This window comes from Bos taurus, chromosome Y (assembly GCF_002263795.3).
Source record: "Bos taurus isolate L1 Dominette 01449 registration number 42190680 breed Hereford chromosome Y, ARS-UCD2.0, whole genome shotgun sequence".
Lineage (NCBI taxonomy): Eukaryota > Metazoa > Chordata > Mammalia > Artiodactyla > Bovidae > Bos > Bos taurus.
In genome coordinates this window covers 28,737,649-28,757,426 of record NC_082638.1, presented here as the reverse complement: position 1 = coordinate 28,757,426, position 19,778 = coordinate 28,737,649, and the positions used below count along the sequence as shown (strand labels likewise).

Below are 19,778 nucleotides of genomic sequence, written 5' to 3'. Positions count from 1 at the left end.
AAAAAAAAAAACAGTAATTTAAATTTTATTCCAGCTATAATGCAGGTTAGTCTGACTTTAAGCATCACATGGCATACTTCTGAGTCCATTCCCGAGATACTCTGTTGTACTTATCTCTGTCTGTTTTATACATCCGTGCAATCTCTGGTACTAGGGGGTCATCTGGGATTGGATCACATAGCAGTGAACAAATGGATAAAAGAACTTTAGAAATAATTAAAGCAGGAGACCACTGTGATCTTAGAATATCGAGACAAATGCTGCCATTACTGTTAATATTTGGATGATAAATTCTTGTTGTAAATGCAACCTTAGGTAGTTTGAAGGGGTAGTCTGTAGGAAAATGAATTGTCAAAAAGAATACACCGCCTTGATAAGGGCTGTCATTAGGTCCCATAATTGTGGCTTGCCAATGAAACATATCATCCCCAACTGGACCTGCAGAACATTGTGCTGGAGGGTCACGGGCCAAATCACTAAGTTCCTTATTAATCCATTTCAGCGCCAGAGTCTGTGCTTTTCATCTGGCTCCTCACTATTTCGGTGTGTGCTTGAAGGTCCCGCCAAACTCTTGATTATCCCGGTGGCTGGGAAGGATTGACTCTTCGTCTCACACCAGCTCTGCCAGACACAGGCGCCTTCTTATTAAACAGATAGGGGGTTGGACTTGGAGGGCGGGGGCCGGAGGCGGGTCATGGGCTGGGGGGAAGGGCCCTAAGTCCACTTTCTTTTTTTTTTTTTTTTAATTTTATTTTATTTTTAAACTTTACATAATTGTATTAGTTTTGCCAAATATTAAAATGAATCCACTACAGGTATACATGTGTTCCCCATCCTGAACCCTCCTCCCTCCTCCCTCCCCATACCATCCCTCTGGGTCGTCCCAGTGCACTAGCCACAAGCATCCAGTATCGTGCATCGAACCTGGACTGGCATCTCATTTCTTACAGGATATTTTACATGTTTCAATGCCATTCTCCCAAATCTTCCCACCCTCTCCCTCTCCCACAAAGTCCATAAGACTGTTCTATACATCAGTGTCTCTTTTGCTGTCTCGTACACAGGGTTATTGTTATCATCTTTCTAAATTCTATATATATGCATTAGTATACTGTGTTGGTGTTTTTCCTTCTGGCTTACTTCACTCTGTATAATAGGCTCCAGTTTCATCCACCTCATTAGAACTGATTGAAATTTATTCTTTCTAATGGCTGAGTAATACTCCATTGTGTATATGTACCACAGTTTTCTTATCCATTCATCTGCTGATGGACACCTAGGTTGCTTCCATGTCCTGGCTATTATAAACAGTGCTGCCCCAATGTTCATCACAGCACTTTCTTGAGTAGGTATAAAACAACTGTTGAGGTTGTATTCTGGATTATGTCCATGCTACTTCTAAATGCATTTTTTAAAATTTCTTCTAATTTCTTTTTACAAAAATGATTTATTTAATTGGAATAGAATTACTATGTATTACTGTGATGGTTTTTGACATATAGATCAACATGAACCAGCCACATGAAAATATGTATCTCCCTATCCTGAACACAACTCAAACCTTCCTTATTACCCCATGATTCTGGGTTCTTCCACAGCACAAGAGTTGGGTGCATCTTTCATATGCTGAACTTGCACTGATCATCTCTTTTATATATGGTAATATACCTGTTCCAATGCTATGTTCTCAAATCATCCCAGTCTAAGAGTTATTTATATGTGAGTCTTCTTTACTAGCCTCCACGTGGGTAGGGTTATTGTTACTGTCTTCCTAAATCCAATTTATATGCATTAATGAGCAATATTTTCCTCTCTCTAACTTTTTTCACTCTGAATAATAGGCTGTAGGTTGAACTGCCTCATTAAAAGTGACACAAATATATGCCTTTCTGTAGCTGAGTAATATTTCGTTTGTATATATACCACAACTTCCTTATATATTCATCTGCTGATGTGCATCTAGATTACTTCCATGCCATAGCTATTGTAAAGGCAATTTCAATAAACATTGGGGTACATGTGTTATGTTCCATCCTAATTCCCTCTGGGTATATGCAAAGAAGTGGGGTTTCTGGGTCATATGACAGGTCTAGTCCAAGTTTCTCAAGGAATCTCCAAACTGTTCTGAATACAGGTTGTACCAGTTTGTGTTACGGGCAACAGTGTATTAGGGTTAACTTTTCTCCACAGCCTTTCCAGGATTTCTTGATTGTAGAATTTCTGGTGATGGCCACTCTGAACAGTGTGAGATGACTGCTCATTACAATTTTAATTTTCATTTATCTAATGATGAATGATGTTAAGCATATTTCATGTGTTTATTAGACATCCATATGTCTTCTTTAAAGAAATGTCTATTTAGAGCTATTGGCCCCTTTTAATGATGCTGTGAAAGTGCTGCACTCAATATGGCAGCATATTTGGAAAACTCAGCAGTGGCCAAAGGACTCGAAAAGGTCAGTTTTCATTCCAATCCCAAAGAAAGGCAATGCCAAAGAATTCTCACATCACCATGCAATTGCACTCATCTCACATGCTAGTAAAGAAATGCTCAAAATTCTCCAAGCCAGGCTTCAGCAATATGTGAATTGTGAACTTCCAGATGTTCAAGCTGGTTTTACAAAAGGCAGAGGAACCAGAGATCAAGTTGCCAACATCTGCTGGATCATTGAAAAAGCAAGAGAGTTCCAGAAATTCATCTGTTTCTGCTTTATTGTCTATGTGGAAGCCTTTGAGTGTGTGGATCACAATAAACTGTGGAAAATTCTGAAAGAGATGGGAATACCAGACCACCTGACCTGACTCTTGAGAAACCTATATGCAGGTCAGGAAGCAACAGTTAGAACTGTACATGGAACACATACTGGTTCCAAATAGGAAAAGGAGTATGTCTAGGCTGTATATTGTCACCCTGCTTATTGAACTTATATGCAGAGTACATCATGAGAAACACAGGGCTGGAGGAAGCACAAGGTGGAATCAAGATTGCCAAGAGAAATATCAATCACCTCAGATATGCAGATGATACCATCCTTCTGGCAGAAAGTGAAGAGGAACTAAAATGACTCTTGATCAAAGTGAAAGAGGAGAGTGAAAAAGTTGGCTTCAAGCTCAACATTCAGAAAATGAAAATCATGGCAACTGGTCCCATCATGTCATGGGAAATAGATGGGGAAACAGTGTCAAACTTTATTTTGGGGGGCTCCAAAATCACTGCAGTTGGTGTCTGCAGCCATGAAATTAAAAGACACTCCTTGGAAGGAACGTTGTGACCCACCTTGATAGCATATTCAAAAGCAGAGACATTACGTTGCCAACAATGGTCCATCTAGTCAGGGCTATGGTTTTTCCTGTAGTCATGTATGGATGTGAGAGTAGGACTGTGAAGAAAGCTGAGCATGGAAGAATTGATGCTTTTGAACTGTAGTGCTGGAAAAGACTCTTGATGTAAGAGATCCATCCAGTCCATCCTACAGGAGTTTAGTCCTGGGTGTTCCTTGGAAGGAATGATGCTAAAGCTGAAACTCCAGTACTTTGGCCACCTCCTGTGACGATTTGACTCACTGGTAAAGACTCTGATGCTGGGAGGGATTGAGGTCAGGAGGAGAAGAGGACGAGAGAGGATGAGATGGTGGTTGGCATCACCGAGTCGATGGACGTGAGTTTGTTGAACTCCAGGAGTTGGAGATGGATAGGGAGGCCTGTCGTGCTGCAATTCATGGGGTCGCAAAGAGTCGGACATGACTGAACAACTGAACTGAACTGAAGCAACTGACAAAGAATTAATGTCAAAAATATACAAGCAACTCCTGAAGCTCAATTCCAGGAAAATAAACGACTCAATGAAAAAATTGGCCAAAGAACTAAACAGACATTTCTTCAAAGAAGACATACAGATAGCTAACAAACACATGAAAGGATGCTCAACATCACTCATTATCAGAGAAATGAAAATCAAAACCACAATGAGGTACCTTTTCATGCCAGTCAGATTGGTTGTGCTCCAAAAGTCTACAAGCAATAAATGCTGGATAAGGTGTGGAGAAAAAGGAACCCTCTTACACTGTTGGTGGGAATGCAAACTAGTACAGCCACTATGGAGAACACTGTTTAGATTCTTTAAAAAAAAAAAAAAAACAACCTTCAAATAGAACTGCCATAAGACACAACAATCCCACTGCTGTGCATACACACCAAGGAAACCAGAATTGAAAGAGACATGTGTACCCCGATGTTCATCACAGCACTGTTTCTAATAGCCAGGACATGGAAGCAACCTAGATGTCCATTAGTGGATGAATGGATAAGAAAGCTGTGGGATATATACATAATGGAGTATTACTCAGCCATTAAAAGGAATACATTTCAGTCAGTTCTAATGGGGTGGATGAAACTGGAGCCTATTATACAGAATGAAGTTAGCCAGAAAGAAAAACACCAATAGAATAAACTAACACATATATGTGGAATTTAGAAAGATGATAATGATAACCATGTATGCGAGAATGCAAAAAAGACACAGATGTATAAAACAGTCTTTTGAGCTCTGGGAGATGGCTAGGGTGGTATGATTTGGGAGAATGGCACTGACACATGTATAATAACATAGGTCACCAAACTGGCAGTCCAGGTTCAATGCATGATACAGGATGCTTGGGGCTGGTGCACTGGGATAACCAGGAGGGATGATATGAGGAGGGAGGTGGCACACATGTATACCTGTGGCAGATTCATATTTATGTATGGCAAAACCAGTACAATATTGTAAAGCAATTAGATTCCAATTAAAATACATATATTTATATTGAAAATAAATAAAATAAAGTTGTGTCCAATGTGAGGAGAGCAACAGCGTTCTTTGAACAATATATCTAAGTAAATGAGAGTTGTGATTTTATGCGTTCAAGGTGTCCCCATAAGTATGAGCCCTACCTCTTATTACAGAAAGAATTGTGGAAGATGAGCGAGATTAAAGGAGAGCTTTTCAGCAACAGGATCTGAATTGTTCAGCCAGAAAATTATTAAGTAATGTAAGGCTTCCCAAACAGTTTATTTAAGATCTTGGGAGCAAGAAATGAGTTTGGCCACCTAAATAGTGTTGCATAAAATTATATTTTGACATATATACACCTGTGTGTATGAGTGTGTGTATAAAAAAGGTGCAATGGCTTTTAACTCCTGTTAGATTTAATAGAAATGGAAAAAAATTAAAACCCAAATGAAGAATGATTAAAAAGTCGACTCGGTTGTTGAATATATGTAAGCAGAAATACTTCAAAATATGTTTTCTTGGCTGAATGTAAAATATGAGGACTCTTTTATATCACTCACCTCTCTGCTTTTAATAAAGATCTACCAATTTTCAAATTTTTGTCCAGTTTTGACAAAAATAGACAGATATAGACTTATATATACATATATATCATATATAAAATATAGAAGTATATTTTCATAAGAGAAAATATTGATGCCAAGCTTAGATTTCAGAATTATTTCCAACTCCAGGCTCCATCTCAGCAGGAAATAGCCAAAGTTGTTGCTGATTGAAACACTCCAAGAGCTGGAAAACCTGAAAAAGAAATCGAACCTGCAACTGAGATTTTCTGTCACATTTATGATTGAGTTCTAAGTCCAACACTTTATTTCCTTTCGTGTTCTAAGCAGTCCCTTCTGAAGACTGAAAAGTATGAAAACCGAGAGAAAGAGGTAGGAGATTGTAGACCTCCTGGTGTTCAATTTCACACCAGTCAGAATGGGTGCGAAAAGTCCACAAGCAATCAATGTTGGAGAGGATGTGGAGAAAAGGGAACCCTCTTACACTGTTGCTGGGAATGCAAAGTAGTACAGCCACTATGGAGAACAGTGTGGAGATTCCTTAAAAAACTGGAAATAGAACTGCCGTATAATCCAGCAGTCCCACTGCTGGGCATACACACTGAGAAAACCAGAATTGAAAGAGACACGTGTACCCCAATGTTCATCGCAGCACTGTTTCTAGTAGCCAGGACATGGAAGCAACCTAGATGTCCATCAGCAGATGAATGAATGAGAAAGCTGTGGTGCATATATACAATGGAGTGTTACTCAGCCATTAAAAAGAATAAATTTCAATCAGTTCTAATGAGGTGGATGAAACTGAAACCTATTATACAGAGTGAAGTAAGCCAGAAAGAAAAACACCAATACAGTATACTAACACATATATATGGAATTTAAAAGATGGTAACAATAACTCTGTATATGAGACAGCAAAAGAGACACTGATGTATAGAACAGTCTTTTGGACTCTTGGGAGAGGTAGAGGGTGAGATGATTTGGTAGAATGACATTGAAGCATGTATAATATCATGTATGAACGAGTCACCAGTTCAGGTTCGATGCACGATACTGGATGTTTGGGGCTGGTGTGCTGGGACGACCCAGAGGGATGGTATGGGGAGGGAGGAAGGAGGAGGTTTCAGGATGGGGAACACATGTATACCTGTGGCGGATTCATGTTGATGTATGGCAAAACCAGGACAATATTGTAAAGTTAAAAAATCAAATAAAAAATAATAAAATAAAATACACACAAAACAATAAAAAAAAGTAATTTTAAACAGTGAGGCTAGAAAAGACAGAATCTAAGGATAATAATCAAGTGATAGAGAATAATAATGATTTAGCCATTAGTCAAATTCAAGGGTCTTTAGTTCCTCCTCAAGGGCCATCAATAACATCCTGAGCATTATCCTATGAACAGTTTTAGAGATGCCAAAGCCCCAGCCAGGCTGAAAGTTAAGTACAGAGACCACAGAGTAGTTGAAACCAGACAGTTAAAAGATTTTATTGCAGAGGCCAGTAGACCAATTTTGCTTGGGTAACAGTACTGAATATGAAAAATGTGTGTATAGAAGGGTGATAAATCACTTGTATTTCAGAAACCAAGTAGATTTATTGATGTGATTTTTCTGTGTAAAAATTCTTTAGGAATGAGATTTTGCATGCTTCATGGTTTGGGTTACTATTTCTGTAAGCAGGCTGTATTTTTAAGTTGATGCTGAAGTAAACCCTAGCTGAACATCACCTTTCAATGGCTAGGAGACCAGTGATTTTGTGATGTCACAGCTACCCTTTGATTGCTAGGAGACAAGTGATTTTGTGATGTCACAGCCTTTTGACTTTGAGGACCTCTGCGATGGTCTAGAGAGTTTCTCTCTGTTGGCCAGCCAAGCAATTTTTGAAGTAGTGGTCAGTAAAATCAGACAAATGAGTAAAGGATCTGAAGAAAGATTTCTCTGAGATGGCACATATACCTTCAGAAATTCAAGATGGGCCTCCTAAGGATGAATCAACTGATTCAGAAACCTCCATTAGATCTTTGTATGATTATACACTTACTAGGGACTCAGTTTTGAGATCTATGATTGAAGAATATGCTTTTCAGGCTTTGTCTGAGGATCTTGTGATAAAAAGGCCATGCTACAAATATTCTGTATCTGAAACAGATGAGGTGACTAATTTTCTTTCACTCACCTTTCCACAAAAACTTTGGAATATAGTTGAAAGTGATCAGTTTGAATCTATTTGGTGGGATGAGAGAGGCACATGTATAGTGATCCACGAAGAACTCTTTAAGAAAGAAGTCTTGGAAAGAAAGGCACCTTTCAGAATATTTGAAACCAAGAGTATGAAGAGTTTAATTCGACAGCTTAACCTTTATGGATTTAGTAAAAAGCGACAAACTTTTCAAAGATCTGCTTCACTACCTGTCTTTCTGGAAGAAGAAAACAACATCTCTCTTTTGAGTAAGGTATTCCAACATTTTCACTTATTGGCAATATGTAAGATGAAATCATGTGACCTAGAAAGCACATTTACATATGTAGCTAAAACCGAATTTAAACTTGAGCTAACAAATCGTTAAAAAGTTTTATTTTTTGAAGTTGAGAACAGCTGGATATGTTAAAATATTGGATGTTTGACAAACTTTCCTAGCACTGTGAAACCAGATATAAGTCCTGAAGCAACTTAAAGTGGTATTTACTGTATATATAAAATATATTTTTCATTGAGGATCATATTCTTTCTAACATGTTACCTGTTAAACTACTAATGGAGGTGTTTTATTTGATGCTATTTAGTTGGTTTCATTAAAGGAATACATTTTTATAACTTAGCTTTGCTTGTCAGTTTTACCTTGGTTTATAAAGAAACTAAATAATGTAATCCTTTGATTTTAGTTACAGACCTACTATAATCCAAATTTCAAAAGAGGTCATCCTCAACTTTTATTAAGAGTGCAAAGAAGAGAAAGAAGAGTTGGGATTAATAATGTGTCTCAAATATCTTCATTAGTGCAAGATAACAAGAAGCATGTTAAAGCAAGTGTCAACGAAGATGATTGTAACTCTGAATTTATTCCAGAAATTAGTAGAGAGAGCGCATTTTCAGCCTCCACAAGTTTACCTGTGCCTTTCATACAAAAGCCTCATACCATCCAGATTGTCACTAATACAAATGCCCTATCTCCATGTGACTTACCTAACCACCCATCACCAATATTGGTTAGACAAACAGAACAGATTTTGGTAAATCAACCTGCTGTTTTAAAAAAGTTGAGCATTTTTAATTGGCATTCACATAGCAGCTACACTCAAGTAAATGGCCCCATTGAGGACTTTGCTACTACAACTACATCTACTTCTCAGAACCACATTGTATCCCCATTACAGAGCACTTATTCTGGACTGATGGTGGAGCCTTCTAAATTTCCAGTCAGGCATAGCGATATGTCAGGCCATGACAATCCTTTTCCTAACCTGCAAGAGACAGGCAACTCGTGGTTCTCAGTGCCAACAAGCACTTACACATCTGCTTCCTCTCTTTCAAGTCAACTCATCAACAATCACCATTATATGGAAACCATGCTAATTAAAACTGACCTACCAAATACGTGTCAGATTATGGAGCCTAAGGAAGATTGAACGTTACTTTGGGAGATGTCAACAAATACCTACCATTCCTGTATTTGAACAATAAATTTACATGTTCATCTTCATAGTTTCATTTTCAATTTTTAAACAAAGAAGAGAAAATGAGGCTTTAGTTCATTGGTTTACTATTTTACTGCATGGTATTCCAAACTCTTCAGTTCAAGAAAGCATTCGTTATGCATCCTAGGTAAATGACACCTGATATAATATTTGTAAGCAAGAAAATGAGAAGCAAGGGAAAAGAGGTAATGGATGTAAAGTGATTTCTGAAATCATCCCTGCTGAAATGAAGGGGTGTCTAAATTAGGATGGTATGGGTGAAGAAAGAGATGCAAATAAAATTAGATAAATAAAAATACACAGTATGATCTTCAGCACATTCACATATTATATTCTATTAGTTACTGGTAGAGTCTTAAAGATTAGACAGCAGATTGTTTTCATTATAGAAATTAATTTTGTCCCTGAAAATATAGATATTGTAGTACATCCAAAATCATGATCACAATTATACCATCACTGTGATAGAAAAGATAGCATGATATAATCAGTGACTGGCCCATGGTCAGCACAAGTTATGTACTTTACAAGTGGTATTCTATAGGGTCATTTTTGCGCTGCTGTCCTTAAGCCATGTCTCTATTTCCTGACACCAAGATTCCACCCTATAATTTCAAATGCATGTTTAGATGTTGCTTATCTGTCCCCATAGAGACAGAATAAATTCCTGGTCATTACTGCAGCACATCAGCATGGTTACAAAGTTCTTGGAAGACATGATATCTGTTTTCCTTAGTCATTTCATTATCTTTCTCTTCTGAAGCTACAATCACAAATTATTTTCAGTCATGCTAAGCCCTCGGAGAGGGCAATGACACCACGCTCCAGTACTCTTGCCTGGAAAATCCTATGGTCAGAGGAGCCAGGTAGGCTGCAGTCCATGGGGTCGCTAAGAGTCGGACACGACTCAGCGACTTCACTTTCACTTTTCACTTTCATGCATTGGAGAAGAAAATGGCAACCCACTCCAGTGTTCTTGCCTGGAGAATCCCAGGGATGTGGGGGCCTGTTGGGCTGCCGTCTATGGGGTCGCCTAGAGTCAAACACAACTGAAGTGACTTACCTAACCTTACCTTTCCTTATGCTAAGCCCCTTCTAACAACTTTGTCTCAACTATTTCTTGCGGTTGGAAGGAACTACTGTTTGCCCTCCTACGAAGGAGAGTACAGATATCTTCAATGTGTTTTGGGTCTACCCTCTTTATGTATCTTTCACAACAGCTGAAACATAGAGCCTGAAAATGACACATTTTAAGTGCTTACTGAATTATCAATAAAGAAATGTAATAACCAATCAAATGCTCTACACATTACTCAACAACATTCTATAACCTGCACTACTATCATAATTCACCTTTCCTATTGACTGAGAAAATTTTCCAAGTTGATAAATATTTATTTTATTTACATGGATGTAAGAATTCTCAGGAGGCATGTATTCCGATGTTTGGAAGAATATTCCACGTTTTGATGTGACTTTTTGTGTGTGTGTCGTTTTGTTGTGTCAGTCAAAGTCTTTGGCATAGTCAAATAAGAGTAGCTGCTTTCCTGGAGTTCTCTTGCCTTTTGGAGGACCCAACGGGTGTTGACAATTGAATCTCGGGTTCCTCTGCCCTTTATAAATCCAGCTTGAACATCTGGGAGCTCATGGTTCACATTCTGTTGAAGCCTGGCTTGGGGAATTCTGAGCAGTTCTGGGCAAGTGTGTCAGACATGTGCAATTAAGTGGTAGTTTGGACATTCTTTGGATTGCCTTTCTTTGTGGTTGGAATGAAAACTGACCATTTCCAGTCCTCTGGCCACTGCTGAGTCTCCCAAATTTGCTGGCATATGGAGGGCAGCACATTCATATCATCATCTTTTAGAATTTGAAATATCTCAACTGAATTCCATCACCTCCACAAGCTTTGTTTGTCGTTATGCTTCCTAAGTCCCACTAGACTTCACATTCCAGGACATCGGGTCCTCAGGTGAACGATCACACCATCGTGCTTAACTGGGTCATGAAGATCTTTTGTGCACATTTCATCCATGTATTCTTCCCACCTCTTCTTAACAGTTTCTGTTTTGGCTACATCCATACCATTTCTGTCCTTTATTGTGCCCATGATTGCATGACATTTTCCCTTGGTATCTGTGATTTTCTTGAAGAGATCAGTAGACTTTCCAGTTCTATTGATTTGCTTTATTTATTGACATTGATAACTGAGGGTGGTTTTACCTCTCCTTGCAATTCTTTGGGGATCTTCATCCAAATGTGTATAATTTTCTTTTCTTTTCTTTTTATGTGCTATCCAGATTTATTATTATATAAATACAGATTGAGAGGAAGCAGTTAACATTTATTTTCTATTTGAACACATGTTCCAAATTGATTAAAACAATGAATCAAAATATTTTGCATTTTAAAATAAAATAAAAACATTTATAGGTGTTGCAAAATTGTCCTTTAACATGGCTGGCAGGAAGAATGATGAAAACATTCCAGAAATAGTGTCAATAGTTACACAACACTGTGAATGTTCATTTTTCCCTCTAAGGTTTGCTTTATTTTATTTTATTTTTTAATTTTACAATATCATATTAGTTTTGCCATATATCAAAATGAATCTTCCACAGGTATACATGTGTTCCCCATCCTGAAACCTCCTCCCTCCTCCATCCCCATACCATCCCTCTGGGTCATCCCAGTGCACCAGCCCCAAGCATCCAGTATTGTGCATGGAACCTGGACTGGTGACTCATTTCATATATGATATTATACATGTTTCAATGCCATTCTCCCAAATCATCCCACCCTCTCCCTCTCCCACAGAGTCCAAAAGACAGTTATATACATCTGTGTCTCTTTTGCTTTCTCCTCTCAGTGAACTCCGGGAATTGGTGGTGGACAGAGAGGCCTGCCATGCTGCAATTCATGGGGTCACAAAGAGTCGGACACGACTGAGTGACTGATCTGATCTGATCTGATACAGGGTTATTGTTTTCTTTTTCCCCTTTTTGTTTAGCTTCGCTCCTCTTCTCAGCTCTTTGTGAGGCCTCGTAACTTTACCATTTTTCATTTCTTTTTCATGTGGATGGTCTTGATCACTTTTTCCTATACGATATCACTAACCTCCATCCATAGGTCTTCAGGCACTCATCTGTCAGATAGAATCCCCTGCATCTATTTATCAATTCCACTGTCTAATCATAAGGGTTTTGATTTTACATGTGTAAAATATATTATTCCCTATTTCTTATAGGGAAATCTTCACCCAGATTTTTATCAAAGAAATACAGAAAACTCTATATGGTATTCAGGATATACATGAAATATAGCTGTTTGATGTTTGCGGTTTAGCTCAGATCTTAATTTCTGAATGACGGGAAATTCTCTTTCATGTGTACAAATCTGGAAAATGTTTCACATGTGAACAATTGAGAATTTATATTTCATATGAGAACATTTCTCCCCAGATTGTCAAATGGGAAATACACAGAATTCCGAATCTCATATCAGAATACCTTCCAAACATTCTTGATGAAAAGATAGAGAATTTCAGAGCCCAAGCATGAAAATCTGTGGGAAAATTCTATATTTCTTGTAGGAAAATTAACACAGGTTTTTCAAATGTGAAATAGACAGTATTCAATATTTCATGAAGGAAAGACCTCACAAATATTTTCAAATGACAAATATGAAAAAATTCATGTTTCATGTGACCATGTGTGGATATGTGAAACAGACATTTTTGTATTTCCTGTCAAAGAATCTGCATCCATATTTTCATAACTCTAATGTAAAAAAATTCCACATTTTCTGCAGAATATTTCGTGTCCGTACATTCATGTATGATGTACAGAGAATTCGTACTTTATGTTGGAAAATCTTTCTCCAGATTTGTATATGTGAATAATGGAGAATTTCATGTTTCACACCCTGAAATCTTTATCTAGGTTTTCATATGTGAAACTGAGAATTTCATCTTTTATGTAGGACTATCTCATTTCAGATGTCTATATTTGAAACAGATAATACTTTCATCAAGAGGCGCCTTAATTATTATATTTCTTCTGTCATTTTGGTGTTGTCACTGGGATAACTAAGGTTATTCATATCTCCCACATAAATTCGGTTTCTAACTTGAGATTCATCTAGATTTTTATTTTTTCATGGTGTTCTCTGCACAGAAGTTAAATAATCAGGACAACAATATATAGCTTTGACTTGTTCCTTTCCCAATTTTGAATTAGTTCATTGTCCCCTGTCCAATTCTAACTGCTGCACCTTTACTAGCATACACGATTCCCAGGAGACATATAAGGTATTCTTGTATTCTTATCTCTAAGAATTTTACAAAATTATGTTTCTTTCTTTCTTTCTTTTTTTTGGTTTGTGTGTGATCCACAGTGTCCAAGTCATTAGCAGAGACAGTTAAGCAGATATAGATGATTGTATGCTATCTCCTTGCTTATTCTGTGATACAAACATCAATTCATGTGTACCTCTTATAACTGAATAACTAACTACACATTCCTGTTTTGTTTTTTTTTTTTTTTTTTCAATTTTATTTTTTGGTCATTGCTGTCGTTTTCTCTCTTTTTTCAAGTAGTCAAGTACCAACTGGTAATTTCCTATGAACTTGCCGTCTTATTATACAATAATTAAATTATGCCCATGGAAGTCTCACCTTTGATATCTACTGAATGGAATTGCGCTTTGAGATCTGAAGTTAGACATTTGTACGCTGGGAAAATGTCAGGAACGTTCAAAAAATAGCTAGAGATATTCAAGTGCTGCCTTTTTGAGCCCAATTTTGCTATTATATTTTATGTGGAAAGTTCTGCATTTCTTCATGCTGATGACAATTCCTCATTAAGAGAAATTTCCAAGGGGGAAAGAAAAAAAGACAACACAATATGCTTGATTGCATATTGAAAGTCAAAGTAGTACCAGTTACGTGTGTACGTAAGCAATGTCCCATCAAACAGATTGATTCATGGCAACTAATGTTTCATGTTTTTCTGTCAAGGAAAAAATAATAATTGAGCTTTCCAGGAAAAACTTAGAAGTTCCAAGAAGGCAGAAATGTAGGCAGATGTGAAATGCAACTCTCTCAATAAATGGATCACAAATAATACTTCTGCAAGGGCAATAGTTCTCCCACAGCATCAAATAGCAGAATGCCCTGCTCACCAGAGTGTCCCATGTGGGTTCCAGACATACCTGAGTGAAAAGGAATTAAGAAGGGATTTAGAGGGATCCTGGGAGAGGACTGCTGTTGACTATGTGGAAATGGCCTGACGGAGCAGGTACAAGTCGTTGTGTAGCAGGGAATACCTTTTGAGAATTCCCAAACTGCCAAAGCGACTGTACTGTGTCACACTCAGGAGGCAGAGATACCTTGGTAGCGCCTCACCTTCCCACCTGTTAACACCTACTATAAGGCAATAGAGAAAGACCAGCAGAAGTACCACTCATGCTCCTGCAAACACAGGCTAGAAAAGGATCCCATTCAGGCAAAACCTCTTCTGCCTATGGCTGCTGGCTCCTATTCATAACTAGCACCACCATGTTTCCAGAATTCCAAGCAGCTGTACCTTAACCTTCTGTGCTCATCATGGCAGACCCCAGTGCACCACAAGTGTCTCAAGTCAGACACATTTGGTGACCACATGTGAGGAAGGATGAAATTTACACCTGAGGCCCAGGGACAGAGCCATTAAGAAAGAGGATTATGAATCTTCCATCCAGTTGTGCATGCTGCAGATTAAATACACAGGATTAATGATGCAGACCCTGTGTCTACGGATTACATCCAAAGCTGAGAAGAGGTCAAAAAAAAAAAAAAAAATGCCCAGGCTCAGGCAGCTATAAGAACGCACAGGAATTATAGCAGTTTTGAGTCTGAGGTGCCCTTAGAGATATCCAGAATCCAGTTCTCTCCATCTTTGGAGAACTTCCCAAAGAGGTGTAATTGTCCTCTGGCCCATGTTGAGCACTAGGACACTCACAGATGAGACACAAGGAAATATGTATTATTCTTTTGATGCATTGAATTGTTGTGTTGTTTGTGCACTATTTTTCTCAGTTGTATGCTTCTTTGTTACTACACATTGATTTGATCTTGAAGATTATTTCAACTATATTTTTATTTTTTGTATAGCTATTTCTACTTTTACTTTGGTTTCCTATTTTCTGTGCCTTTAATTGCTGTTGCATCACTTCATTCTTTAACATGGGTATGCATTTCTATATTAACTGTGGTTTCCTGTTATTCTGTGGGGGCTGTCCTGCTCTTCTTGTCAGATTTGCTTTCTTTATTTTTCAGTTGGCACTCTACTCTGGTGGTGTTTTTTGCCTTGAGATTTACTTGATTGGCTCTCATTATGAATCTGTTGTCTTCTCTGTAGTGTTTATTGCTTGTGGCACCTTTTACTTATTTATTTACCATTTATCTATGTTACTTTTTTAATCTCCTCAATCTATCACTATGGTATTGTAGTTCTCTGGGCATAAGTTGGGCCTGATATTTTCTGCTGTCATCATCTGAGAGGGTAACAGGCAGGAAGGCTGGGGTCTCCAAATGAAGGATTTGGCCTGAAAGTATCAGACATTTTTATCTCTCTTAAGTAGCAGGAGGAAACAAACTAGCAATATTTTTTTTTTCTGTCTTTATACAAATTTAAAAGGAGGTTTCTCTTAAAATGTTATATTGCCAGAATGACACCTGGTTTCATCTGAAGTTAACTATTCTCAAACCTTGAGATAACCAATGCATTTTTCTTATGGAAATGTTTGTCTTAAACTATGCTAATGTACTATGCTTTTACCCCAAACTCTGTTCTTAAGTCAGTTCCTCCTAATGGCTCAGAACCTACTTGACAAACCAGTATGTCATACTCAGATAGTATTTCCCTAATCTATGTAAATGAATCATTTGTATGGTAATCTATCCTTCTTCAAGACAATCATTTTATGGCCCGGGATGAATCATCTGATGCCAAGATTATCCCAAAATGCATCTTATGTGTGAGGGGGCCTGGTACCACTCTGAGTTTTAAAACATTCCTTTCTTTCATTAACAGACTACTAGTGACTATATAATATCCAGCTGAAGACTAGCAGGAGGGTACTCTTTCTGCCCCATTCTGATGCCTATATGAGAAGTTTTCTCTATCTCATTGATATTTTAATAAAATTTTATTATACAAAGCTCTGAGTGATCCAGCCTTATCTCTGGCCCCAGATTGAATTCCTCTCCTCTGGAGGCCAAGAATCCCAGCTCTTTGCATTCCATTACAACCTTTCACACTGAGACCAGGATCATGGGACACTAGAGAATTCCTGTCTACACTGATTATTAACTGGTGACAGTCTCGTTGAAGGCCTCTTTCTTAATCTCAGATGTACTGCACCCAACTGCCTACACAACCCAGGGCTGATGCCTCACACTACACAACAAGCAAGACAGAAAAACGCAACCAATCTTCAGCAAATAGACTGCCTAATGTCAGACTAATTCTATAGACATCTACAAATGACATGAACAGATATGGTATCACCATTAGAGACGGAAGACTCAACTGCAGATTCAAGAACATAGTTGTCAGTCTCTCCAACTGCAAAGCCCACACTAGACACTCAACTAATTTTATCAACTTGGAGTGGAGACGAGGAGCAATAACTATTACGCAGAAGTTTGGGAAGAAATGATGAGGAACGCAGTAGGGAAATGTGAAGCCAGAGAAATATGTTGTAGGCAAAGGAATGTGGTAAAAACTCAAAACATAATGAAAGAAAAAGTAGGCAGGCTCCTTGAAAATAACTTGGATGTTGTGGTAGTAAAGGTGATAAAACATTCTAGAAACGGAATGGGGAAAAGACAATAAACATTTCTATAGGGACTAGAAAAATGAATAAGTAACAGACAATCAACAACACACACACACAAAAAGACTTTGGCCTCCTATATGCTAATACACACTGTTGTACAGCAGAAGCCAACACAACACTGGAAAGAAACTATCCTCCAATTTAGAAATAAAGTTTAAAATGAAACACAAGTGTTCAAAGGCACACAAGACCAGACAAAGTAAATTGATACGTATAGTACATTTCACTGAAGCAGAGCAGAATACACATTTTTTCTAAAGTGAAAATAAAATATCTTCAAGATATATCACAAAATGGATCTCAAATCAAGCCTTGATAAATTTGAGATAGTGGTAATGGTATTAATCTTTTTTTTTTTTTTAACCACAATGTTTTGATTTACATAGCAGAATTTGCAGGTGAGGACTGTGAGAAACATGAATCCATGTAGATGAATAAATACACCTGTACATGGCCAAGAGATCACTCATGAAATGTGAGAGAAAATGAAAGAAAAATCTTAGAAGAAAATAATATTTAAAACATGATTATCCAAAAGTTATGGAGCATGCTAAAGCAGTAAAAGAGTGAAGTTGATAAATTCTACACATCTCAAGTAATCAACATAACCTACAATCTAAAGCATTTAGAGAAAGAAGAAAAATCAGGCAAAATTCCCCAAAGTGAATAGAAGGGGAAAAAATGATAAAAATCAAAGCAGAAATTTAAAAAAAAGAAATGATAAAAACAATAGCCAAAATCAGTATCACTAAAAAGGGTCTCTTGGAGAGGAGAAGTAAAATAGACAAATCATGATACAGACTTATCAAGACAAAGAGGACAACAAATCCATCAATTTGACATGACAAAGGATGACATTATGACTGATATAACAGAAATAACAAAGAGTCATAAGGGACTACAGCAAACAACTATAAGTCAATAAAATTTAGAATTTGAGCCATGGACAAATACTAAGAAATTCAGCTAAATTTTTTTTAGCTGAAAAAAAAAAAAAAAAAAACAGAAAATATGAACAGAGCAATTACAAGCACTAAGATTGAAACTGTGATGAAAAAATTTCCAGTTGGCAAACTTAAACTCCAGAAAGCTTCACAGGGAAATTTTATGAACCAGTCAGAGAACTGCTGGCACATGCACTTCTGAAACGCTTCCAAAACTCTAGAGTGGAAGGAAAATCCAGAAGTCATCTTACAAGTTCACCATCACCCTGATATCAACCCCGAGATAACACAGAAAAAGAAAGTTAGAGACTAATATCTCATAGATGAACAGAGGCAAACATCCTTACCAAAATATGAGCAAAAAATTCCACCAATACCATAAAAGGATTGGACACCATAATTAAGTGTGGGGTTTATTCAAGATATGGAAACATTCTTCAATAGTTGCATATCAATGTATAGTCAAGGTTTAAAACCATATGATTACCTCAATAGTTGGTGAAAGTTTTTGAAATAATTCAACAAGTGTTTGTGATAGAAGCTCTTCAAAAACTGAACATAGAAAAAACGACCTCAACTTAACAAAGGCACACAGATCAAAAGTACAACAACATATCACCTCACACCATTCCAAATGGCCATCATTTAAAGAAAACACAACAACAGGGGAATGCCCTGTTGGTCAGTGGCTAAGACACCATGATCCCTATGCAGGGGTCCCAGGTTTGATCCCTGGTCATGGAATTGAATTCCACACAGAGCGATTGAGGTTTGTGGCAACCAAATAAAGAAGTAATAAATATATGTGTGTGCATATTAATGCATTTAAGTGGAATCCAGAAAACAGATGCTGAGTAAACCATTTGGAGTGTAGGAAGAGATGCAGTCATGGAAAACAGACTTGTGGACACAGTGCAGGAAGGACATACCAAGTATGTAGTAGATAGCTATTGCTATGCAGTGCTCTAGTGGAATTGGTTTTGGAGTAGGAGAGGAGGCCCAAGTGGGAGATCGGAGGACTGCTCAAAAGGGAGGCTCACCTGTATTTACTAATAACTGATTTATTTTGCTGGGCAGCAGACACTAACACAACATTGTAAGGAAAGAAAATCAGTCTTTGTCTAATTTGTGCTAGTGACAAGTAAAGCATCACTGCATGTCAATTAAAATGTGTACCCAGGATGGCTTTAGTATGTATAGGCAAAGAAAAAGCAAAAAAAAAAAAAAGACAAACTTAAATGCAGAGCTATGTTGGGCAGAATAAATTCAGACTCTATACTTGTGTCCCTTCACTTCCCTAATTTTCCATTGTTTCCAAAAGTAAAGAACGGCTTTCTAAAAGTAAAGTAAACATATATGGTTATATATTTTCATAAACTGATGTCACCGGTTTATGAAACCATGAATCCCCTCAAGTTTAATTTTATTTTTTAAATTTAATTTTATTTTTTAACTTTACAATATTGTATTGGCTTTGCCATATATCAAAATGAATCCACCACAGGTATACATGTATTCCCCATCCTGAACCCTCCTCCCACCTCCCTCCCCATACCATCCCTCTGGGTCGTCCCAGTGCACCAGCCCCAAGTAATAGCTGACCTTTGACTTTCAAAACTTTGGGAAGTAGGAATTAGTAAACATAAGTTAACAGTGAGGTGCTGCACAAGAATCCCTTATATTGCAGTTCTAGAATGTGTGCTACCTAATGGGAAAAATGCATAGCTCAAAAGTGGAGAATTATGTTTTCTTCATCAAGCCTTTCATTCTAAGAAGGATTTAATCATGAGAAGCGACTTCTCAAGTATCGCAAAAAGACTGCTCTAACGAAGGATAGGAGGATCCAAGTTTTACAGAAATTTTGGTACAATGATCAGGTATGGAGAATGTCTGAATATTATGGTTAACGAAAGAAAAACTG

General features: G+C 37.5%; 1 protein-coding gene across 1 annotated transcript; it reads left to right on the top strand.

Moving 5' to 3' along the window:
* Positions 1-7,162: 7,162 nt before the first annotated feature.
* LOC132344675 (heat shock transcription factor, Y-linked-like) lies at positions 7,163-7,885 on the top strand (the record flags this gene model as incomplete). Its single annotated transcript, XM_059884315.1, has 1 exon — positions 7,163-7,885. A coding segment is annotated over exon 1 (603 nt), but the record flags the coding sequence as incomplete, so codon positions are not given.
* Positions 7,886-19,778: the final 11,893 nt, after the last annotated feature.